Raw genomic sequence first — 25240 nt, 5'->3', positions numbered from 1 at the left:
TTTGTAGCCGAAGCTTCCGCCCGTGTCCAAGATGGCGTCCCGGCGGCCTTCTTAACTCCCACCTGCTTTGGTGGCGCCTGACGTAGCAGCTGGTAGTGGGGTGGGGCGGTTACGAAGCCTCAAATGTAGGGTCCTCTGAGCGGGAGTCAGCCATGGACTGGAAAGACGTCCTTCGCCGGCGGTTAGCGTCGCCTAACAAGAATCCAAAGAGTGAGTTTGGGAGGGACCGCCCGCTAGATAGCCCGCCCCAGGCTAGAAGTGGCGGAGAGGGTGAAGGGGAGGAGGAGGAAGTGCGAGCTGTACTTTCCGCGTCTGTTTTACTTCTGTGACAAAGGAGTCAGAATGGAATGTGCTTTAGAGATCCACCGAGGAGTGACCCAAACTTCCCTGGTACATGGCCCGCTAGGAACGAAAAGCATTACCATGCCGCCCGTTTTCCACGATCTTAGACTTAGGAGGAATAACTGAGAACCTTGGTTCCAACAAACCTTCAGTCATACGAAGACTTCTAATTCATCCTTTCCTCCCTAGAAACAGGGTTTTATCATGTAGCCTAGGCTAGACTTGAATTACTGACCCTCTTTGCCTCAGCCTTCCAAATGTCTGGTGCCTTTTAAGTTTCACTCTTCATTTAACCCTCCATTTTAAATTTCATTAATTTGTTCCTTCCCTGGTCCTTCACACTTGCTTTCCAGTCAGTCTGGTTAAATCCTTCCAGTTCCACACCACCCAGGAAGCAGAAATTGACTAAAGAAAAATAGAACCTGACTGAGGACACGGCTCAGCCATTATAGGCTAGACTCCCAAACTAAAAAGAAAAACAGAACCATGGTGAGTTTTTAGAATCCATGTCCACTAAGCTAAAGTCAGTTCTGCAAGAACAGTGTTTGCTTTCCTACACTTAATTCCTCTAATCTATCCAACCCTCCAGTCTGTCCTCACCATTGTTCACCTTCAAGTGGAGAATTTGTTTTCCAAATGTATATCTCAAAGAGGAAGTAGGTGGAGTTAAAAAGGAGAACCCAACCTGTGTCCGCTTACCATTTCTCTCAGGTCTTACATTCAGCATTCCTCTTTAAAAATGAATTGTCACTGGGCAGTGGTGGCTCACACTTTTAATCCCAGCTCTTGGGAGACAGAGGCAGGTGGTTCTAGGAGTTGGAGACCAGGTCAACCAGGGTTATACAGAGAAACCCTGTCTCTAGAAAAGGACAAGAAAATAATTGTATGTAATCATACTTGAGTCCCCCGAATCCCTCACTAGATTATGTTCCTTTTCATATATTCACTGGCTTCTCTTTAGTTTTTCCTCTCTCACACACATTATCAACTTTACTTTTTCTCCTCGATCATTTCCATTGCCATTAACAAAGATGTAGTAGCCTGCGTGGATGTAAGTGTACCATTCTCATGCATTGTCTGCTGAGGGAAAATGAGGACATGACTACTCCTAGATATGGTTGAGAAGTATTTATTGTAGATATGAGGGAGAGTTCAGAGTGAACATGTCCAGCAGACCCGCCATGAGAGGGGAGAAGTGGGGAGCAAGAGAGGAGAGCGCATGGGAATCAAGGGCAGAGCTGAGACAGTGCTCAGCCAGCATGGCTGAGTTCCAGCGCATCAGAGCCTGAAGGAAAAAGGGCCAGCCTTTGGGCTGGAGGGTTGGGGGGTGAGCAGTGCTGAGAGGGGTCACAGGTATTGGGTGAGGCTGTGCCCCGCTTCCACTTTGATGTGTCAGTAGGCACCTTAGCCATGTGTCCCAGATTTCCTTGAGACCTGATACCCGCCAAGGCCAGAAGAGGAGTTACACAGGGAGCTGCCCTGTGGGTGCTGGGAAACAAACCGAAGCCCTCTTCAAGAGCAGCAGGTGCTCAGTCATCTCTCCAGCTCCCCTCCAACTGGGCAGTGGTGGCTCACACCTATAATCCCAGCACAGGGGCAGGGTGGTGGTGGTGGTGCAGAGGCAGAGGCAGAGGCAGGTGGATCTCTGTGAGTTTGAGGCCAAGCAGGTCTATAGAGTGAGTTCCAGGACAGCCATGACTACACAGAGAAACCCTGTCTCAAAAAAAAAAACAAAACAAAAAACAAAGTTTATTATATTTCTCTTCACCTTTAATAGGAATGCTACTACTGGGTGTGAGTATAGAGCAAATTATCTAGATTTTGTGGGCAATAGTAATAGCTCCTACTTAAGACTATTGCCATCCGTGTAGCAGATCCCATCCATGACTAAGTCTTTTTCTACTCAAGGATGTAGTCTTAAGGATAGCCTTCACCTGTATCATCAGGTTTTCATAATTTCATTAGCATATAAACTTTCTTAGACCAGGTACATACCTGGAATTCACTCCGGAGGCAGAAGCAGGAAGACCAGTGCAAGTTAGGCTAGTCTATAATTGGCGAGTTCCAAGAAGTTAGTATGTTCAGATTTGTATGTTCCATACCTAATCAGTTTTTTTTAATTTATTTACTTTTTATTAATTACAGTTTAGTGACTTTGTATCCCAGGTGTAGCCCCCTCCCTTGTCTAATCAGTTTTGAAGGCCTTTCTGCCACTGCAGCTATTTTAACTAGACTCAATTGCATAGGCTATACTGAATAAAAATAATATATTAATGCTTTTCTTGCCTGAATTTTTTATTGTTGTTGTTACTAGGAAAAAAGAGCGAACAAGAATTAAAAGATGAAGAAATGGATTTATTTACCAAATACTACTCAGAATGGAAAGGAGGTAGAAAACACACAAATGAATTCTATAAGACCATTCCCCGGTTTTATTACAGGGTAAGTGTTGTCTGAATGGATAATTATGAGTCTGTAAATGAAATGTAATTTCAAAAGTGGGATCAAAGCATATATCTTAAAAATTAGAGGGTTACATTGAACATTTTGTATATTTTATTACAGTTGAGTTATTACTATGATAAAATACTTTATATCCACTAAAATCTTGAGATTTTATATAAATTGGTATAAGAAAGAAAAATTGTTACTCCTTTTTTGTTCTATAGGCTCTTTTAATTTTTATTGTAGATATTAGTAATCAGTGTCCTATTGGGTGATTTAGTCTCAACAGGCATTGCTTTCTTTGCCCAGACTGTTAAACTAGTCCTGTTTAACTTCACATGGATGTAAGGTGACTTCTCTAATGTGTTTTTAGTTGCCAGCTGAAGATGAAGTCTTATTACAGAAATTAAGAGAAGAATCTAGAGCTGTCTTTCTACAGAGGAAAAGCAGGGAACTCCTAGATAATGAAGAATTACAGGTACAAATGAGTCAGAAGTGGCTTTAGATATTCTTGTATATAAGTCATGCAGGACTTTATTGTGTCTCTGAGTCTGTTCTGCAGAGTATTACTCCATAGGTATCTGAAGCAACTAGCATGTCTGTGTGTGTGCGTGTGTGTGTGTGTGTGCGTGCGCTAAATCAGCTGCTGAGCCTGTGTGACCTGATTTCTGAAGATAGTGCTTTTATGGTTTTGCTTTTTAAGTTCCCACATAATCCTAATGAGTAGTCAAGGTTTGGGAAATCCTCTGCAGAGCTTCAGAGCCTAGCCCTGCCATGGTGTGACCTTAGGCAGTGGATCTGAGTCTTTATGCTTTATTCCCACATGTAGAGACAGACAGTTACATGGATTAAAGAATCAATGTATTTTGAAAGCTTAAAACTTTAGTAGGCACAATAAGTATGTTATTTTAATTAGTAAACAAAATAGTGGGACATAAATTCATGTTAACCTTATTAGACATAAATGATGCATTTATATCTTAAATCCATTGTTAACTTACAACATCTTCATTTCCCTAATTCTCTTAAGAATTTATGGTTTTTGCTGGATAAACACCAGATACCACCTATGATTGGAGAGGAAGCAATGATCAATTATGAAAATTTTTTGAAGGTTGGTGAAAAGGCTGGACCAAAGTGCAAGTAAGAGTAATGCAATGTCAAGAGGAATGTGCTGTTAGACATTTTTAATGCCTCAAACAGCAGTGGAAGATGCAATCAGTGGAGTGACATTTAACTTACCTTCAAGTTACTGTGGTGTAATGAAATTATTCAGAGTTAGCTGGGAACATGGGAACTGGGAAGATGGCTTGGTCAGTTAGACTCCCAGCGGTTATGTGGAAGTTGGGTGCAGGGGCATGTGTGTAACCCCAGTGCTGGTAGAGCAGAGATGGGCCGGTCAGTGGCGTCCAGTGGCCAGTCAGCCAGGCAAATTGATGAGCTCCAGACGCAGCGAGACACTCTGTCTCACAAAATAGGGTGGAGAGCCCTGAGAGACACCTCCCATCAGCCTCTGCCCTCTGCCTGTACCTGCATGCACAAATGCACATGGCTACAGAAACGTGCATATCCCACACATGTAGAAGTGTGAGTGTGCAAATACCGAGAGAAGTAATGCGATGCTGGGGTAGTGGCACCTGTTTGTAAGCTCAGCACGTGAGAGGCTGATGCAGGAGGGTAATCAGAAGTTCAAGGCCAGCCTGAGCTCCTTAGTGAGATCCTGTCTCAGAGAGAGAAAAGAGGATTCAAAGTTGGGCATGGTGGTATAGACCATCATCACAGTACACTGGAGACTGAGGCATTCAACTTAATGAAATGTAATAAAACAGCAAGAAAAACAAAAATGAAAAAGGTGCCATGAACATATTAAGAAAAATACTACCAATGGCTATGCTGGCACTCGCCTTTAATCCCAGCACTTAGGAGACAGAAGCAAGTAGATCTCTGTGACTTTGAAGGCAGCTTACCCTACATAGCAAATTCCAGGCTAGCCAGAGTTACGTAGTGAGACCCTATCACAAAAGAGAGAGACAGAGAGAGGGAGGGGTGATGGTGTGGATATAGGGGGGATACCGTGTTGGGAATGGTGGCATTCACCTGTCATCTAGCACTATGAGGCTGAGGCAGGAGGATTGTAAGTTCAAGGCTAATTTGTGCTTTGCTGCATATAGCAAGATCCTGTCTCAGCTATAGCTCAGAGAGCATTAAGCTATTCCTAACTTAGAGGAAAGTTTAGTGCAAGAATGCTGCAGTAGCTAGGCTTGGTGCCACAGGTTTATAATCCCAACAACCCCCTTTCTACAAGCCAAGGCAGGGGGATTGCCTCCTGGGCTACTGAGTGACAACCTAGCCCTTCTCCCAAACAAAAGATCTGATGACATAAGTCAGTGCTAGAGTGCTGGGCATTTGCTAAACTATAGGTTCAGGCCCCAGTACTGCCCCAAATAAAGTTTCCTGTAATGCATGAGGGCAGGTCACAAAGGGAGATCTTACAGCCCTGCATAGTTTAATGTATGATTTGTCCAACTGGAAACGACTCCTTTACCACAAATATGTCTCTCATGGGTAGACCATGGTGACATTCCGACCATCTGTAGACCATTCAAGCCTTTCTGACGTCCTCATTACATAAAAACATCCATGTGCTGCTGAATAATTACTATGCTTAGGTCACGTAGAGCCTGGAACACTTCTCCGTGCTCACTTCCTTAACCTTGACAGGCCGCTTCAACACGAACGTTTTCTAGTATGTGGTATAAAACCATGATTCCTTTTAGACAAACTCTTTAATATAGCTTTATAGATAACGTTTTAAATACTACCTACATCATGACCAGTGTATTATACATCATGTCCAGGTGTATTAAATCATTTATGCTTTAGTAACATCCAAGGAAAATTTACTACAAGATTACACACCAATGTGACCTGCTCAGTAACTGATCCCATAGGTAGAATTGCAGTCATGATTTTAGTGTCTGTTTCTTTGTCTTTAGACTAGAAATGCTGTGTTTGTAGAACATGGTGCTGCAGCCACAAGGAATGTGATGGCTCTTCTATTAGTGGTTAAAAGCTCATCGTGAACTCTGTGTGAACAGTCACAGCCAGTTCCCATCAAAGTGCTACTGGTGGTTTTCAGGTGCCTTCAAAGACAGATTCCTCCCATTCACTAGAGAGCAGCAGAAATGGAAGCAAAACCTTCAGAAATTTTGACGAGAAAAATGCTTTACTTGTTTATGGTTTGGCTTGGTTTGGTTTTAGTTGATTAATTAAATCAGGGTCTCCCTCTAGCCCGGCTGTCCTGAAACTCACTTGGTAGCTCAGGCTGGACTCAAACACAGCAATTCTTGTGCCTCAGCCTCTTGAGTGCTGGAATTACAGCATGCACAAGCAGTTGTCCTCTTTATTTAAAGCACATGTTTCTTATGCTGAGAATAGCTGTGCACTTTACATTTAAGTGGAACTCTTTATCTGGATATAGTGTCACATGCTTTTCATCCCAACACTTGGACAGCAGAGGTGGGCAGATCTCTGAATGTAAGGCCAGCCTGGTCTACAGAGTGAGATTCTGTCTCAAAAACAGCAACAAAGATAGGAACTCTGAGTGAGGGATTGTTGACTCACTGATCTGACCAATCTCATGCCCAACTGGAATCAATCTCTCTTTCTCTCTCTCACTGTCCTGGACAACCAGGCCAGCCTTGAACTCAGAGCGATCCACCTGCCTCTGCCTCCCAGTAGTGCTGGGATTACAGGCATGTGCCACCACACCCAGCTTGGAGTCTAGATGCTTTAGGTTTATTTCCTTTTCAATATAACCTTCAGAATGAGTGATACTTTTTATTCATTGCCTCGAATGTCTGTTTCAGAAGCCCTGTTACTGTCTTGTGCCTGTGATCAAGGTGGGATGGCATAGCACCTTAATTAGGGTTTCTGTTGCTGCGACGAGACACCATGACCAGAAAGCAAGCTGGGGAGACAGGTGTTTATTCTGCTTACACTTCCACATCGCTCTTCATCCCTAAAGGAAGTCAGGACAGAACGCAACCAGGGCAGGGACCTGGAGGCAGGGGCTAATGCACAGGCCATGGAGAGGTGCCGCTTCCTGGCTTGCTCAGCCTGCTCTCTTAGAGAACCCAGGACCACCAGCCCAGGGGTGGCACCACCAACAATGGGCTGGACGTTGATCACTAATTGAGAAAATGCCTTAGAGCTGGGTCTCATGGAGACAGTTCAACTGAGGTTCCTTCCTCTCCGGTAACTCTGGTTTGTGTCAAATTGGCACATAAAACCAGCCAGCACCCACAGTAAGAGCCATTGTGCTGCTGTATCCAGATTCACACAGGCATCCAGCAGTATTTGCCTCATATCACCTTTATACACAGAAACGGGCTGATTACTGCTCTGATTCCTTTAGCCATCGTTCCTAAGGTGTGATGGATAACTCAACAGCCCTACTGATTTTCCTCCTGCAACTTAGGAGCCCCACTCAGCACCATGGCACCTGAGGGCAGTTCTGCAGAGGGTCCTGCCCCTTACTGAGGCTAGGCCAAGGGGACCATCAGAGCAGGCAGCTGAGCTCAGGTTTCAACAGGCAATAGCATGCATGTATCTAGGTCTTCATTCTTTGAAGAATGCAAAGAAAATGCAAATATTTACAACTTGCTATTTCAAATTTTGAACTATTAGGAGTCTGTAGTCTCTTTGATTTTTAATTGTATGAATTGATGATGTTTGCTAATTCTTATAGACATCACTTTTGTACAGTGCTGGTAAACCATTTTAATCTTTATTTCCTTTTTTAGGCAATTTTTTACTGCAAAGGTCTTTGCCAAACTCCTTCACACAGATTCGTATGGGAGAATTTCCATCATGCAGTTCTTTAACTACGTTATGCGAAAAGGTGATTTGGTGTGTGTGTGACAGAAAGAGCGAGAGAGCTTGAACTCTTTTTCTGAGACTCAAGTAGGCATTACTACTTACTAATTACTACTGTATTACTTTTTTCATGTCACATGGCTTTTTCCCTATCCTATTATGGTTCTCCTGTACTCTGTACAGGGATATGATTTTCTGTATTAAAAATGAATTCATTATTTTAAACAAAAGTCTGTGTACCCTAAGGACGGTGGCAAGTAGAAACGGCAGAAACACATTTTTTCTGGCTCACAAGTGTCCTCTCCCAGTCAGCTCTGTCATGTTGCTATAGCATCCTCACCTTGTGGAGCTGGTGTCTAACAGTGATGTGAAGAATAGATTTACACACTGGGCAGAAAGGTGTGCTCCTGAGGGGTCACACGGTTTAGTACAAGTCCATTTGTGTATGGCGGTAAAATGTTGAGACTCCTTAAGTCCAAGGGCTGGTCCCTGGCCTGCTGAGTGTTCTGCCATCTTAGGAAGGCAGCTGTCTGCAAGCATTTTGAGAGGAACAGATCCTGAGAGAAAGAGCTGAACTCACCCATTGGCCGTTACTACAGGACCAAGGGACTCTCCCTCAGTTGGAAATCTGAGCCATCCGTAGCCTGCTATGGTAGCATATGTGTCTTTTGTACCTACTTGAGCAGTAAAGTCACTTTAGTTCTTTTAAAGAGCAGAGCAAGAGTTTTAGTGGTGGTTTGAAGTAATTTCATTTCACTAATATATATGCCCGAAGGATAGTCACAAATCCACAACTGTACTCTTGGTTTCAAGAAGCTGCACTAAAACATTTCGGAGTTGTTATGACTCTCCTAAGTACTGTATGGCCTGCAGAATTTTACTGTGTACCATTGCTAATTAATAGGTTTGGCTGCAGTAATTAAGCTCAGGAGGATACAAGCTTCACTGAAGACACAGTATTGTACTAGCTCTCTCTGTTTGGTGGCACATCAAGTTTAATGTGTGGAAAACAATATCCCCAAAGGCATCAGTTTTACTGTAGTTGTAATTGTTGCAGAATTGTTGAAATCTTCCATTTCGTGGCTTCTTCTTTTGGTTTAAATAGCTTCAGGGTCACTGATTACCTAATGTGTGTGATAAAGGCTTTATGGAGTTTCTGGATTAGTTTACACTTTTAATCTAGAGCCTTTCATTTTTCATATATGTGCTAAAGAATACATCTTCGTGTTTACATGTAATTTTTTTGTTTATTGTCAGTTTGGCTGCATCAGACAAGAATAGGACTCAGTCTATATGATGTAGCTGGGCAAGGATACCTTCGGGAATCAGTGAGTATTGATTTATATTTAACAGACATTATAAACACCAATGTGTTAACATTATCACCAAGCGAGTTGTTGTAGATAAGTCTTACGTTGCTTGGTTTTGTCTTAATGGCTGTTGTTTGCCTGATTTTGCTTTTGTAAACATATTAAATTCAGAATATATTGACCACATAAATGAACTTTAGGTTCTTTATTTCTAGCCTTTTAAAAAAATCTTTTCATCTTTTTAAAAGGAAAATGAAGCTGAGCATCATAGTATATGTTTCGAATTTAAGCATTTTAGAGGCTGAGGCAGGAGGATTTTTGGGAGTTCAGGGGAAGCTGAAGCTCCATATGGTGTTCTAGGCTAGCCTGAGTTATATAATAAAACATTTGTCAGTCAATAAATAGAATGTATCTAAACAGGTTTTAAAATGATTGACAGGAGTGTAGTGTGGGGCTTCACCCCTGTAATCCTAGCTTACGAGGCCAGGATACAAAGACCACTGCAAGTTTGCAGCTAGCCTGCTCCACACATGGAGTTCCAAGCTGTCTAGTGCTATCTCAGAGACTTTGAGATCCAGAAAGAAAAGAAAGCAGTTACTGTAGAAACAGTTTCAGTTTTTGCTTTTCTATTTTCTCTCTTCGTGTGCGTTGTGCATGTTTAGCATGTGTGCAAGCAGACATGGAGGACTGAGGTTGAGTTGATGTCAGGAATCTTTATTCACTCTTTTTTTTTTTTAAAGGTTTATTTATTTATTACTTATACAGCATTCTGTCTGCCTGTAGGCCAGGGCACCAAATCTCATCATAGATGGTTATGAACCACCATGTGGTTATTGGGAATTGAACTCAGTGCTCTTAACCTCTGAGCCATCTCTCCAGCCCCTTCGCTTACTCTTCTTATTCACTGAGTCAGGTTTTGAGTCAAGCCCAGAGCTTTGCACATGGCTAGTTTACTAGCCAGCTTGCTCTGGCGATCCTGGGTCAGTCTTCAAAGGCTGATGTTGCAGGTAGACCACGAGCCTGCTGGCATTTACATAGGTTCTGTGTTCTCCCTCTTGTAAAGCAAGTGCTGTAACCACCGAGCCATCTCCCTAGCCAGCCCCTTCAGGTAGGGCTCACCTTTGCCACAGGACACATGCGGAGGTTGAAGGGCAACTTCGTGGATTGGTTCTCTCTTTCCACCTTTCCATGGGTTTTAGGCTCAAACTCAAGCCTGTAGGCTTGCACAGCAAGCGCTTTACCTGCTAAGTCGTGTCTTCTCACCAGCTCTTGGTTATTCTCATATACACATTACTTTATTGTTTAAGAAAGCCCAGGAAGCTTCTTTTTATAGACTCAAAGGGAAAACTGAAACTACTATGGCTTTGTTTTTACACGTAGGTAATATATGTTACCAAGAGGATATGTACTTCCTATTAGGTACTCATGTCATTAGGTCAGGTTATGAATGGGATTAGAACTTCATGAGAAGAATGGCTATACTACTTCGTTATTTTCAGCAGGTATTTAAAGTATGTAGGTATATTTCTTTATAGCTTATGTTTTCTTCCAATATGGAGCCTTCCTTTAGAGCTTAAGGGAGAGGGAATGTTGGCATAAATATCATTACAGCTGATGAGTTAACTGTTTAAATATGTGTTCTGGCCATCATTTTGTCCCTTCCAAAGAGAATATTAGTTAAGATTCAGGCCAGCATTGTAGTTAGGGTGCTTGCCTCTGCCTGTGTCTGTAGAAATGGAAGCCATCGTGGCTAGAACAAAAGCTAAAGTGGTGGATGAGGACAGAGAAGTAGATGGTGGCCAGCCACTAAAAGATAGCGAATCTTTTAGGCTATAGTAAGGAGATTTTATGCTGAGATTCATAAGCCAGTGAAAGGTTCAGTGGCTTGTCATGGGATGGTTTATTTTTTGTTGTATTTATTATTTGTATGTGAGTGTATAGAGGTCAGAGAACAACTTGTAGGAGTTGGTTCTTCCTGTCATGTGGGACCTGGGAGTGGAGTTGAGGTCCTCAGGCTTGACTGTGAGTGCCTCTACCCACTAAACCATCCTGCCCAGCCCATGGTTATGGAAGACTCTAAGAGCGTAACATGGCGACAGAAATAGGCAGCTATCGTAGAAGTGTAGGTAAAAGATGACAGTGGCCAAGACAGTTGGTAACTGTAGAAGAAGCTAAGGATAAAGCTGGGCATGATAGTTCACGTTTGTTAAGCTCAAACTTAAGCGGCTGAGACAGGAGAGGACTCACATGCTTGAGGCCAGCCTGAGTTACACAGTGAGACCTTATCTCACCACTACCATCCCAGCCTCCCCCCCCCCCCCCCCCGGAAAAGCTAAAAGCAGATCTGTTCAGTACACACTTTGGACTTCTTACTTTCATACCTACCATACTGAAAAGAAAAGAAGGAGGGAAGGAAAAAGGAAAGAAATCACATACTATGTTGCTAGCCTGGATGTGTAGTATAGGGAATAGGATACTGGGAAAAGAAATGTAGAAATCAAAATTGAGTCATAAATTTTATTTTGATGATATAAAATGGGGAATGAGGGAATCAGGTGAAAGCCAGGAGAAGCTGGGCAGAACTCATTTTAGATACCAGGTTTGAGATACCTGTTTGTTTATGAACTTGGATTCTCTGATCTGCCAGGCATATGCTTAAAATAAAGTTGTTAAAATAAATAGAAAACCCCACAGGAGGTCGCACTTGTTCATTTGGATTTTGTGAGGCAGAGTCTCGCTCTGCAGCCCTTCAAGCCAGACTGGTTTTGAACTTGCAGTGATCCTCCTGCCTCTGCCTCCTTCCAAATATTGGGATTACAGGTGTGTGCCAGAGAGTTTTAAATATATTAACTTGGTGTCCTAATATTGTTTTTTGTTATTGTTGTTTTTTGTTTGTTTGTTTTGTTTTTGCTGTAATGGAATACTCCAACCAAAGCAATCTTAAAGGGAGAAAGGATTTTATTTGGCTTACAACTCCAGCTTTTAGTCTGTCATAGTGGGAAGTCAAGGAGATTTAACCATTTTTTGTTTTGTTTCCAGGACTTAGAAAACTACATACTGGAACTTATACCTACCTTGCCACAGTTAGATGGGTTGGAAAAATCCTTTTACTCCTTTTATGTTTGTACAGCAGTTAGGAAGTTCTTCTTCTTTTTGGACCCTCTAAGAACAGGTAAAAAAAATTAAAAAAATATATATATATGTAATTTAATATTGGAATATTTATTGCATACTATCTCAATATTAGACTAATCTTTACAATTTCCCTTTGTTTTTAAAGTCAGTAACCTATCTGTCCAATCTCAGAGAGTGGGCAAGTATATAAGACAGCCACATGTTTTTGCTTTATTTAAAGATCTTCCAGAATATTCTTGCGTTGCCTATAACCAGTTACGCAAGGGTGTCATCTGCTGTCTCAGTGTTGTGTTGTTGTGAAGAGCTACCATGGCCACAGACACTCATAAAGGAGACATTTACTTGGAGCTGGCTTACAGATTCAGGGGTTTATTTAGGCCATTATTGTCATGGCGGGGGCATGGAGGTGTGCTGGAGACAGAGCTGAGAGTGCTACATCTGGATCCCAGGCAACACGAAGAGAGACTGGGCTTGGCTGGAACATTTGAAACCTCAAAACCCTCCCACCTCCCCTTCAATAAGGCCTCCTAATCCCTGTCAAGTAGCACCATTCCCTAATGACAAAGCATTCATATATATGAGCCTGCGGGGATTTTTAATCAGACTATTCCTACTCAAGCCACCATACCTACTCTCTTAATTTCCTTCACATGGGCATGGTGGTGCAGGCCTTTAATCCCAACACTCAGGAGGCAGAGCCAGATAGTTCTCTGTGAGTTCAAGCCAGTCTGATCTACATAGTGAGTTCCAGGACAGCCAAGGCTACATAGTGAAACCCTTTCTCAAAAGGGAGAAAACAGTTTCCTTCGTCCCTTGAAGTGTGGCCTGGGTGACACTCACTGTCACTTCTTCCAGTTCTAAAGAGCCGTACACAATTACATGATTTGCTGTCTGGTATATGGCATTCTTCTTTATGAAACATTGTATTTGAGAGTCATTTCACTATCATGTATTTCTCTTTCAGTAGTGGACAGATTAGTAGATATACTTTTAACAGTATACAGATAGAAACCCCCAATTTTGCTGGGCAGGTGGCACACACCTGTAATCCCAGCACTAAGGGAGGCAGAGGCAGTGGATCTCTGTGTGTTCAAGGCCAGCCTGGTGTACAAAGTGAGTCCAGGACAGCCAAAGCTACACAGAGAAAACCTGTCTGGAAAAAACAAAACAGAACAAAAAAACCCACCAGTTTTTCAGTTAGCTATACCCTTTTGGTTATTTAATTAATTAGTAACATGTTGTCTCACTGTATATCCCAGACTGGCCTTGAACTTACAAAGATCCGCTTGCCTTTGTCTCCTGAGTGTCTAGGATTAAAGGAGTGTATCACTACACTTGGCAAACAGAAAGCTGGAAAGATAGGCTTTGATGACATAGGTACTAGAAACCATCTTTTAGAAGTATGAACCTTAATTTTCAACAGCTGAGCTCTCTAGCCCCACCCCCTTATTACCAGTATAGTCCCTATTCGAAAAATACGACATTACCTTTTGTGGATGCTGATAGCATTTTAATAGGAATTCACTCCTTAGCTTGTTATACTTGGAGCATACAAGTAGATAAGTAGAGTTGTGTGGGTTATTGGGGTTTGTTTTGTCTTTTTGTTTGGGGTGTTTTTGTTTTACTTTGCTTTTGTCTGTATAATTTTTTAATGTTTCAGTTTTCTAACAAAATATAAGAAACCTAAGAGCAAGCTATTTATCATATTAATTATATGATTACCTTTGTAAAATAACACCTTTAAAAAAAAAAAGCTAAGTTGTTCCCAAAATGAAATTGTGTTTCATTATATTTTTTAAGGGAAGATCAAGATTCAAGATATTTTAGCATGCAGCTTCCTAGATGATTTACTAGAGGTAAATATTTTTTGAACTACTTAATTTTATCACATGATAATTGCTATTTTCTAATTATATTTTTCTGTCTCTTTAGCTAAGGGATGAGGAATTATCCAAAGAGAGTCAAGAAACAAATTGGTTTTCTGCTCCTTCTGCCCTGAGGGTCTACGGTAGGACCCCTTGCTGAAGTGTCAGTCCCTTTACCCGTGGGCTGGTGCCAGGAGGACTGCTGTATACACAGGCTGTTTGCCTTATGACCAGAGTTCTCACGCTTTGAGGACTAGCCCACCAAGCTACCGAGATGTACTTCTTACGTTACTAATGCTTGAACTTTCTGGAACTCCTCCGTAGTTATTAGGCTTTGTAGAACAGTGTAATCTGATACCTTTTCATTAGCTCAGAACAGCAGCTCTTATTTTGTGATCAAACGCTGTTGTCAGAATTCAGAGAGGGGTATTCGGAATGATGTGGATTTATTGAGTTTCATTAGCCTTCTACAGTATCATCTTATGTTTCTATTATCTTTTCCGCAAGGTCAGTACTTGAATCTTGATAAAGATCACAATGGCATGCTCAGTAAAGAAGAGCTCTCCCGTTATGGAACAGCAACGATGACCAATGTCTTCCTCGACCGTGTTTTCCAGGAGTGTCTTACTTATGATGGAGAGATGGTAGTTATCGAAATCTGCTTTTTAAAAATTTAGGCTCCTACGGTTTCCGTAAGATATTATCTTGATGTAAATCAACAGTTTTTGTTTGTCTGTCTGTCTTAAAGACAGGGTCTCATGTAGACCGTGCTAGCATTAAACATGATTTATAGTCAGGAATGATCTTGAACTTTTGAGCCTCCTGTCTTGCCATCCCAAGTGCCATGACTACAGGAATGTGCCAGCCTGTCTTGCTTCCTTCAGCATTATTAAAATCATTATGTAACAGGATCTTAAAATGTTAAGTGAGCGGAATTACTTGACATTCTGAGTCTACTCTAAAGAAAACTCAATTAAAAGTACTGATCTCAAGCCTGGCAATGGTGGTGCATGCATTTAATACTAGCACTTGGGAGGCAGAAGCAGATGGATCTCTGAGTTTGAGGCCAGTCTGAGCTACAGAATGCGTTCCAGGACAGCCAAGGCTATACTGAGAAACCCTGGCTTTAAAAAAAGAAACATACGTACATACATAAATAGAAAAGAAACAAAACAAAAATTTCACTCTGTAGCCTTTGCTGACCTTGAACTCGCAGCCTTCTGAGTGTAGATATTAAAGATGTACTGCACCCAGCTTTGAGAAGAAAAATTGAAAAGAGCATTTTAAAATCACTGTTCTTGTTATTTAAAACATATGGAAGCCAAACATGGTGCTGCAAGCCTGTAATTCCAACTTGGAAGATGGAGGCAGGAGGATCATGAGTTTAAGGTCAGCCTTGGCTATATGATATTTTGTTTTAAAAACAACAACAACAACAAAAAGCCACAGAATAGAGGCTAGGAAAGGTGATACACAGCCGTAATCCTAGAACTCAGGAAATGGGGCAGGAGAATTTTAAATCTGAAGTCAATGGACCACAGACTATAGAGCAGGTTCTCAACCTGTGTGTTGAGACCTCCCCCTAAAGATCATCAGAAAACAGATATTTATGTTATCATTCATAACACTAGCAAAATAACAGTTATGAAGTAGCAATGACAATTTTATGGTTAAGGTCATTAGGAAGATTGAGCACTGGTATAGAGCATGTCAAAACAAATAGTGAAGCGTGATAAGGACATGATTTTTCCAGTGAAGACTGTTTAAGAAATAATCATAAAGAAAAGGGTGAGCTCTTGCTTTATTGTATTATGCTACTGTGATGCAAGCCGGTTTTATGGCAGCACTATTAGCCACCAGCAAAGGAAAAGTGACTCCACAGCTCAACGTAGACATTGGAGGCTTATCATAAACTGATACATTCTGGTGAATAAGAAAAACCAGAGGGCAGAAGTGGATGGAGTTAAGCCATGATGAAGCTTCACCTCCTTACCTCTTGTTTTGTTGTTATTTTTAAGCAGGGTGTTACGTTACCGTGGCTGGCTCTGCTTCAGTGCTAGGACTCCAGTGTGCTCCATCTCACCCTGCTTATCTTGTGCTGGGGATTTAGTCCAGGCCTGCTTGTGAGTGCTAGGCAAGCACTGGAACAACTGAGCTCTATGCTCACGCCACTTCCTTCATTTCCTTTAAGCAGAAACCATTCTTGAGCCTATCCTACAAAATCTTTTCCAAGTTTGTGAGCCTCTTTTCCTGTTATTTTTATCATATAAGACAAATATTCTGCCAGGCACGGTGGGTCACATCAGTAACCGCAGCACTCAGGAGGCTTAGTTATAAGATGCTTGAGTTTGCAGCCAGCTTGAGCCACAGAGTGAGTTCCAGGACAGCAAGGGCTGAGTGGGACTCTGTTTCAACAAGCAAAATCAATAAAAATGTAAACAAGTAATCTACAAGTGTCCCCTTGCAAGGGGCAGACCATCTGTTCTTTTCATGTTTCTAGCTTCCATTCGGATTTTCAATTTTTTCTCTTTGTGTGTGAGTTTACATGCCTGTGTTTATTAGAGGTCTACAGCTTCAGGTGTCATCCTGGGAATGCTGTCCACCATGAGACAGACTCTGGTTGGCTGGGAGGCACCAATTAGGTCAGACTGGCTGGCCACCACGCTCTAAGGCTCCTTGTCTCCCTCTCATCAGGAGGACAAGCTCACACCACCATCCCAGGCATTTTTGCCTGGGTCTAGAGGTTGGACTGGGGTCCTCATTCTATTGGAAATATTCTGATTTCTTTTCTCTTTTGTTTGGGAGAAATAATATTGCAGGCCCAAGCTGGCTTCAGCTCAGATCCTCCTGCTTCAGCTTCCCAAGTGCTGGGTTACAGACATATGGCACCGAGCTGATTCTATAGACTGGTTCCAGAATCCATTTCAGGATCAGGATCCATGTACAGATGCTCCATGTACTGGCTCAGTGCGCTTCCATCATCTTTAGGTTTATAATCTCTAATACAATGTAAATGCCATGCGCGTGTACTGTGTTGTTTGAGTACCAACAGGGAATGTCTATTAGGTAAAAATTAAAGTTTTTTAAATAATTTTTAAAAAAATTTTTTATGTGCATTGATGTTTTTGCCTGCATGTATGTATGTGAGGGTGTTGGAGCCCTGGGAAATGGAGTTATAGACAGTTGTGAGCTGCCATATGGGTGTTGAACCTGAGGGTCCTCTGAAAGAGCAGCCAGTGTTCTTGACCACTGAACCATCTTTCCAGCCCTGAAAATTAAAATTCTTTTCCCGAATATTTCCAGCCCACAGTTGATGTGATCCACAGAAAGGGAAGCCTCAAACAAGGATGAGTGGGTTCTGAATAGCAATTTTAAATAGACTAGTGTTCATTCTAGAGAAAAAGATTCTTCCAAGAAACTACACTGAAATGAAGACATAAACTTAATGGCATCGTAAAATAACTTAATCACTGTCTTGACAATTTTATAGTATAATGGAAGAAAATTATAGTTTTAACTAAGCAAATTTCTCAAAGAAAATGGCTGTCTCTCCCAAAACTGGCCTACAGAGTATCACCTACTCAGAATTCCTAGAAACCAACACTAAATGCATAAAAGGACTTATTTCATATTTTAAAAAAAGACTCGAATTTGCCATCTGTGATTACAAAATAACTTCATCTCAGCAGAAACTTATTAAAGATTTTACTCAAGATTTCATATGGATATTCTCTCTTTTGTAGGACTATAAGACCTATCTGGACTTCGTTCTTGCCTTAGAAAACAGAAAGGAGCCTGCAGCTCTGCAATATATTTTCAAGCTGCTGGACATTGAGAACAAGGGTTACCTGAATGTCTTCTCCCTTAACTATTTCTTTAGAGTAAGTATGGGTTGGGTAAAGCAGCATTGTTACCCTACGATATGTTAAACTATTTGGTTTTAAAGTATGTACTGACAGTTTTACCTAACTTGTTTTTAAATTTAAAAGGATTAATAGATTTAAAATGGAAATCAAGTATGTTTTGTTCCTAATTTTAAGAAATGGTAGAGTAAGGCTGATTTTGTTGGCTTTTTCAGTGTTCTCTTATGGTAACAAGTGTGAGGGGTTTGGTTCAGCTAGCCTTTGGAGATGAGAAGTCCTGTGCTTTTTGTTATCAGTAACTAATTTATCAATACAACTGCCTTTCCAGGGAAATTTTATAGATATTAGTTATTTCTTTTAATTACTTTTTATATACAGTATTTTACCCATTTCTTTAAGATTTATGTGTATGAGCTTGCCTGCGTTTATGTTTGTGCACCGTGTTGTGTGCATGGGGCCTGCAGAGGCCCAAAGAGGGCGGTGGAGCCCTCAGACTAGAGTTATGGATGTAGTATGCTGCCATGTAGGTGCTACAAAGCAAACCTGGGCCCTCTGCAAGAGCAGCAAGTGCTCTGAACCACTGAGCCATCTCTCCACCCTGAGCAGTCCTTTTTAACTGGACAGAATTGTGTGCTACATTTCGGTGTACAAAGATTTGAAGCGCTTACCTTAAATCTTACGGGTCTCCGAATAAAGGGGGGTTGGCGGTATGTGACAGGCATTCGGCACCAGCAGACAGATGTAAGTAGGAATGTCTGCCCTCGTTTTGCGATTCCTTAGTTTGCACGGGAACATTTCTATTATATGAGATAGTTTTATAGTGTTTACCGCATTTTCACAGCTGGTTTTTTTTCATAGTACTTGCAAAATTTAATGTAATCACTATTGCAGTGATAAGGCTGGGCCTGCACGTTGAGGCCCACATCAAACTCAGTGTGTACTCAGAGATTCCCCCGAGATACTCTGGTGGCACCTCAGAGTGGGGGTCTCCAAGGTGTTAGTTGACTGCTCTTAGTGTGCTTTCTGTGACAAAACCAACCTGAGGAGAGAAGGGTGTATTTGGCGCACATGTCATAATCACAGTTCCTCTCTGAAAGGAGCCACGGCAGACACTCCAGTAGGCAGGAACCTGGGACGGCCATAGAATAGCACTGCTCCTCAGCTTGCTCTTGCAGCAGCCTTTCCTGGACAGCCCAGGCCCACCAGCCATGGCTAGTACCACCACAGTGGGCTTGGCCCTCACATCAATCAACAAAGTGCCCCACAGAGCTGCCGTTTTCTCATTTAAGGTCTTTTCTTTCCATGTGACTGTCATCTGTGTCAAGTTGGAAAAAAAAAAACCAACCAGCACAACTACCAAAGAATTTTAGCTTCCAAATGAAAGGTAGTAGCTTATTTAGTCAATTTGTTGTTAAAATTTCTGGCATCCTTGAGATGGCATCCAGGTAAGCTAGGCAGGACCTAAACTTGCTGTGTAGCCAAGGATGACTAAACTGGATTCTTCGGCCTCTAGGGTTAGTATTACAGGCATGTGCCACGATGCTGACTTTGGTTTTAAAGAAAAGGGTCTGAACGGCCTAACTCTAAGTAGGAGATAGTGGAGAGAGAATAAAGTACTTGGCCTTTTAAAATGGTGAGGGCCTCAGTTCAGTTCCCAGCACCCACATGGCGGCTCACAACCTCTGTAACTCCAGGTTCAGGGGACCTGACACCTTCTAACCGCTGGGGTACCAGGAGCACATACAGTATATATGTGTGTGTGTGTGTGTGTGTGTGTGTGTGTAGGCAAGACACTTTTTACACATTTAAAAGTTTAAAAAAGCAAGTGAAAGTCTAAGCTTTTGTAGAAACCAGAAACTGGTTACAACAGAGCAGTTGCTAAAGCCAGTGGGAGCCCACTTTGAGCTGGAGAATATTCCTGTGTAGTAACAGCAGTCTGCAGCCTTAACCCTCCTTCTTCACCCCAAGTTCTCAATAGCTAATGTGTAAGCGTGCAGAAAGGTCCATGGTTACTCTGATCTAGTTCTGGACTGAGGTGGAACACAGAAAGACTTGAAAGAGCCATGAGATGGTCAAGATTACTGACTTACATACAGTGTGGAACTGAACAGGAACTGTGGGGTGAAACGGGGTGGGTATTATGAATTTAATTTTATTTACGGATTTATTTCCATTAAATACAGGCCATACAAGAACTAATGAAAATCCATGGGCAGGATCCTGTTTCATTTCAAGATGTCAAGGTTATTACCCTTTCATTTACCTATATAACATCATCAAATAATATAGCCACAATAATACTAAATGTGGAAATATCCAAATCAGTTCTTTCCTGTTACTTGTTCTGAACTGATACTTAAATCATCCAAAATGGAGACACATGTGGACTTACTGATTAATGTAGTTGATAATTTCATTATCAGTCTTGTGTTCTCATGGAAACATTATTTTATTTGAAAAATGTCAGTTAGCTTGCATCCTTTAACAGTCCTTCTCTTTTCATTAACCCAACATTCAACTGGAGGATTGCTTAGATTCCCTTTTTTTTTAGTATGCTGCCTGAAAAAGCCTGCATATTTTGCTCTATTCGATTTAAAGAGACACCCATCTTTCAATATGAAAACCATCATTATTCAGGGCCAGAAAGATGGCAGTATGGGTAAAGAGCCAAAGACTGTCTAATCCTCTGTGCTCATGTAGGGGCCGTGCAGGGCCGCGCACAGCCATCTGTAACTAGGCACCAGGTGTCCGACCCTCCATTGACCTCTGTGGGTGCCGGCACATGTGTAGCATTCACACACACACACACACACACACACACACACACAGAGAGAGAGAGAGAGAGATCTTAAAAAAATTATTTGAAACACATGCTGCTATTTGGCATTTAGTCTGCAGTTTCACCAGTTACGAAAATCATTCAATAGGGTCTTTTTGGTTCAAGTTAAATAACATAATAAAAATACTCTGACCAATTTGAACCAAGAGCAAGCCTGAAGAATTATTTTGATAAACCACAAATGGGGGAAATTTCAAACTTTTTAACATGAATTTAAGAACCAGTACTTTGATTTTCAACCAATCTGGAAAACAATACACACTTTAAAAGTTTATATTTTATGAACCTGAGTTACTCTATATTTTTTTAGATGTCATTGCTTCTTTAGAGTAATTTTACTACAACAGATTAGAAAACATGGTTACTGCCTTACAGATATTTCCACTGTATGCTACATAACAGATACGGTTCTTCCATGAACTGTAGTTAGTCTTGGCACAGTTCCATTATTTTGGATGACTGATTCTTTAATATAGAATTCCATTCCTTCCATACTGGGAACAGAGCAAAAGGAGCTATTGCTGGAAATGAAGTTTTGTCAATGTCTCTGAAGTTTCATTACTTAGCTGAGCTCTTACTTAAGAAGTAAGATGACATAGCTTAGTGGCAGAGTGCTTGCCGGCTCGAGACTAGATGTCTTGAATTTGATTCCCAGCACTGTGGGTGGAAAAGAAGATTGTGCCAAGACTTTGCTCCATGCAACAAAAAGCATAACAAGTAGCAGTTGCATTCAAAGAGTACTGTATCGGATAGCTCGCCATTAAACAGCTGAGCTTGATTAAACTGTTCCCTTCATCTATAAAGTGAGAGACAGTTATCACACAGCTAAAAAGACTGCCCAAGAAATTCTGAGGTTAAGGAGATGCCTATCAGCTGGGTATGGTGGCACGTGCCTTTGATCCCAGCATTCAGAAGGCACAGGCAGGTGGATCTCTGGGTTTGATGCAGCCTGATCTACAAAGTGAATTCAGGACATCCAGGGCTCTTGACACAGAGAAACTCCATCTCAAAAAAACCAAAGAAAAGGAAAAAAGGGGAAGGGGGAATATATGTCTATCAGCTGAAAAAGAAGCGAATAAAAATTTGTACAATAGTTCAAGTGCCTACCCTGAATTTTACCTTACTGTGTGACAGAAATTACTTCAACCAGCTTTCATTATTTTTTTTTTTCTCTTATAGGATGAAATCTTTGACATGGTAAAACCAAAGGATCCTTTGAAAATCTCGCTTCAGGATTTAATCAACAGTAATCAAGGAGACACAGTCACAACCATTCTAATTGATCTGAATGGCTTCTGGACTTACGAGAACAGAGAAGCCCTTGTTGCAAATGATAATGAGAACTCTGCAGATCTTGATGATACATGATCTTTGAAAGAATGGAGGACCTCCATAAAGATGCCTGAATGCTGCATGCGAAATGTTGGAAGCAGAGCCCTTAGAAACAGTCTAAATAAAACTCATCACATGCCCATACAACACAGCAGATATCTTGCTTACTAGAGTTTTAGTTACAATTGGAACAATTTCAAAGTAATAGCACCAACTACTATTTTTTTTTTTTTTTTTTAATGAAGTGGTAAGTTCTGGTTCCATTTAGCTCAGAAATGGAAAGTAAGATTTGCTGTAGCTAGGTGTTGAGTTAATTTCTGGTGTTCGTGTAGGATTATAATGTTTGTTCTTCATAACTATCCAGGATGTTAGACTTTTTCCATCAGAGTAACCCCACTGCATTTCTGGAGTCAGAAGCTTTAGATGTGACTTTTGGGGTTGCTGTTTTGGTTTTTGAGACATGGTCTCACTCTATAGCCCTGACTGGCCTGGAACTTGCTATGTGGACCAAATTGGCATTCAACCTTGAACTCATGAGCCTCTGCCTCCTACATACTGAGATTAAAGGTGAGTGCCACTATGCCTAACTTTTTTATGTTTTTAATTTTATTTGTTTATTGTGTGTGGACACCAGAACACACATGGAGGTTAGTGGACATTTTTGAGGAGTTGATTCTTTCCTTTGCCTACATGGGTTCTGAAGATCAAGTTCGGGTGTCAGGCTTGCCAGCAAGTACTTGTACCCACTGAGTCATCTAGCCCCACAAGGTCTTTATTTTATTTATTTATTTTATTATTATAGTGTTTCTAAAAAAGAATATTCAAACAAATATTTTGTTTTCATTAAAAATCACAAGTATGAAATTTTGTCTAATTTTATTAACCATTATCAAGTTACATTTACAAAACTGTACCTTTTGTTAAAGGTTTTGTTAGAGAATTTACTAATTCATTACACTAACTCATGTTAATGGTTGTTGTTGTTGAGATAGGGGTCTTGATATGTAATCTAGGCCAGCCTCTGACTCATGTTCTTCCTAACTCAGTCTCCCTAGGCAGTGCTGGGAATACCGATGCACGACCACACCTGGCTTGTGTTTGGTGTTTATAAAAGAGATCACAAGAAAGGAGAATGTCATGACCTGAGATCCAGAGGGAAAAGAATTCTAAAAAGGGTTAGAAAATAAGAGGTAAGGGAGGGAGGCTTAAAATAAAACAAACCACTTAACCCATTTATGATAAATTTTATAGCCTGCATAAACTAAAGTATAAAAATGTAAGGCACAGTGAGTAACAACCACAAACTAGCCGCTGCCAAACATGCGGCAAAAGTAAACTCGGGAAACCTCAAGCCTTCAAAGTCGTCACCCTGCTACCACACTGACAAGCCTGCAGTGTAAACACTGAGATGTTAGCACTTTAGGAGAGGGTCCAGTAGGCCACCTGCAGACCACCTGCCTTCACCTCAGAACCCAGCAAGTGTCTGAGCTGGACTGTCTCAAAGTTAAAAACAAACCTAGAAGAAGGCAGGCCAGCATGTGTTAGCAACTATCAACGAAGGCTGATTTTTAATAAACTGAAACTGACAGGTAACCTCCTAAAGACTGAGTCACGCATTCACACCCGTGAAGGGGGCTCACCAGCTCACAACTCCGAGGAAGGCTCCATCCTTGCGAGCATTACAAACTTTAGTCCAGTTGAAACTTTTATTGAGTTAGGAACTCTGCTTTCAGATGCACCTGCGGCAGCCCTGGCAGGACTGGGCAGCATGCTCACCTCGCCATGCTTTACTATACACACATTTAAGACAGTGCCATGCTACCTAGAAGGCTGGTTGATAGCCATTAACTTCTAAACGCTTTGAAATCTATGACAAGGATTTTTAAAGATCAGCATTTCTAAAACCTGGCCCACATTTTTCTTTAACCACATTTGGTTATAAATCAAAGTTATACAGATACAAAGTTCTGAATGCATTTAGGGATATTTCTTAAAATCAGCATCATATTCTATAACTGTGCAAAGGAATAACCTAGTAAGGACAGAAATGGCCAAACCTGGTTCATATCAACTCTCCCAACTCACTACCGTTACATCAAAATGGTGAATAAAACTAAACTGTTCCCACTTCTTTACCCCGGTTAGTTCTCTGCTTATGATGCATCAAGGGCTGAGTTGATGCCATGTGGGTCATCACCAGGTACCAAATGACTCCCACAAGCTCTTCAGAACTAGAATTAACTGGTGAGCAGAGCAAGTTATTTCAGTAACTACCGAAAAATACAAGAATGACTTGTAGTGAAAATGAAAACCCAATCTTAATATTTAGTACATTTCCATAAAATATTTTCAACAAAAGGAAATACAAATTGTTTCTGTCTTGAAGTATTACAGTTGTCTTGCAGTTTCCGTATTACAGTCTGAACCATCCTTAGTGTAAAATCCAGGAGTACTTTGATACTGTTAGGATTATGAATGATTAATCAATACTTACCATTAAAAAAAAAACCAAATGCCCCAAAACCAAAAATCTTAATGAATAATTTAACTTTCCTCTTAAATGTAGAATGCCTTCAGTCTTTGTTTTGAGACAGGATCTCACCGTGTGGCTGTTCTGGAGCTACGTTCACCAGGTTGAACTTGAACTCACATAGAACCACCTGCCTCTGCCTCCCTAGTGCGAGGATTAAAGATGTGTGTTACCATGCCTAGCTAAATGTCCTCATGTTTATAAAAGACCATCTTAAAATCAAAGCACCAAAATTAGTGGCAGAGTACATGGCTAATGTATGTGAAAGATGCCCTGGGTTTGCTCTCCAGCTTGGGGGTAGGGGTCACGACTTTAACTCATAATAAAAAAATCCCAACTTTATATCTGTGATAGATGTAGCATAAAAATGAAGAAAGATCCTCCCTTAATAATTTAAAATATAAATAGTTGTTTTAAGTCTCACTAAACAAAACGTGGAAAGTTCCTGACTGGAGAAGTTTAGAGTTTAGTGCTTTATATACAGTCGTTTCATTCTACGGTGGGACAGAGACTGGACGTTGTTTGCTTTCCTTGATCACTTCACAGTCTTCCTCCATTTCAAAGTTAATATTCACAAATGAACTGGATACCACTGTCTCCGGTTGATCTGTCTGTACAATGGAATCAGCCTGCAGCTTGTTTTGTTGGTACTGTCTTTCTGCTTCTTCAGACATCCTATTTTCTTCTTCCTCCTCCTCCTC

General features: G+C 41.1%; 2 protein-coding genes across 3 annotated transcripts in view; one reads left to right on the top strand and one right to left on the bottom strand.

Annotated features, from left to right (window-relative positions):
* Positions 1–17: 17 nt before the first annotated feature.
* On the top strand, positions 18–22873 carry Ppp2r3c (protein phosphatase 2 regulatory subunit B''gamma). The gene is made up of 13 exons (XM_055608692.1): positions 18–210; positions 2657–2784; positions 3161–3265; positions 3818–3930; positions 7593–7690; positions 8923–8993; positions 12015–12147; positions 13911–13966; positions 14043–14118; positions 14483–14619; positions 17719–17856; positions 20022–20081; positions 21857–22873. The coding sequence occupies exons 1-13, from the start codon at positions 153–155 to the stop codon at positions 22043–22045; spliced, it is 1362 nt and encodes a 453-aa protein (XP_055464667.1). The 5' UTR covers positions 18–152; the 3' UTR covers positions 22046–22873.
* The window catches only part of LOC129678014 (signal recognition particle subunit SRP54), a 65742-nt gene continuing 63370 nt past the window's right edge, over positions 22869–25240 (bottom strand). For both annotated transcript variants that reach the window (XM_055608691.1, XM_055608690.1), the window contains one exon: positions 22869–25240. In XM_055608691.1, the coding sequence (XP_055464666.1) occupies positions 25034–25240 (207 nt within the window). In that variant the 3' untranslated portion in view covers positions 22869–25033.

The sequence above is a fragment of the Psammomys obesus genome, unplaced genomic scaffold (assembly GCF_907164565.1).
Source record: "Psammomys obesus unplaced genomic scaffold, mPsaObe1.curated_primary_1811, whole genome shotgun sequence".
NCBI lineage: Eukaryota > Metazoa > Chordata > Mammalia > Rodentia > Muridae > Psammomys > Psammomys obesus.
Note: the sequence above shows the minus strand (reverse complement) of the source record. Positions and strands in the feature narration are given on the sequence as shown.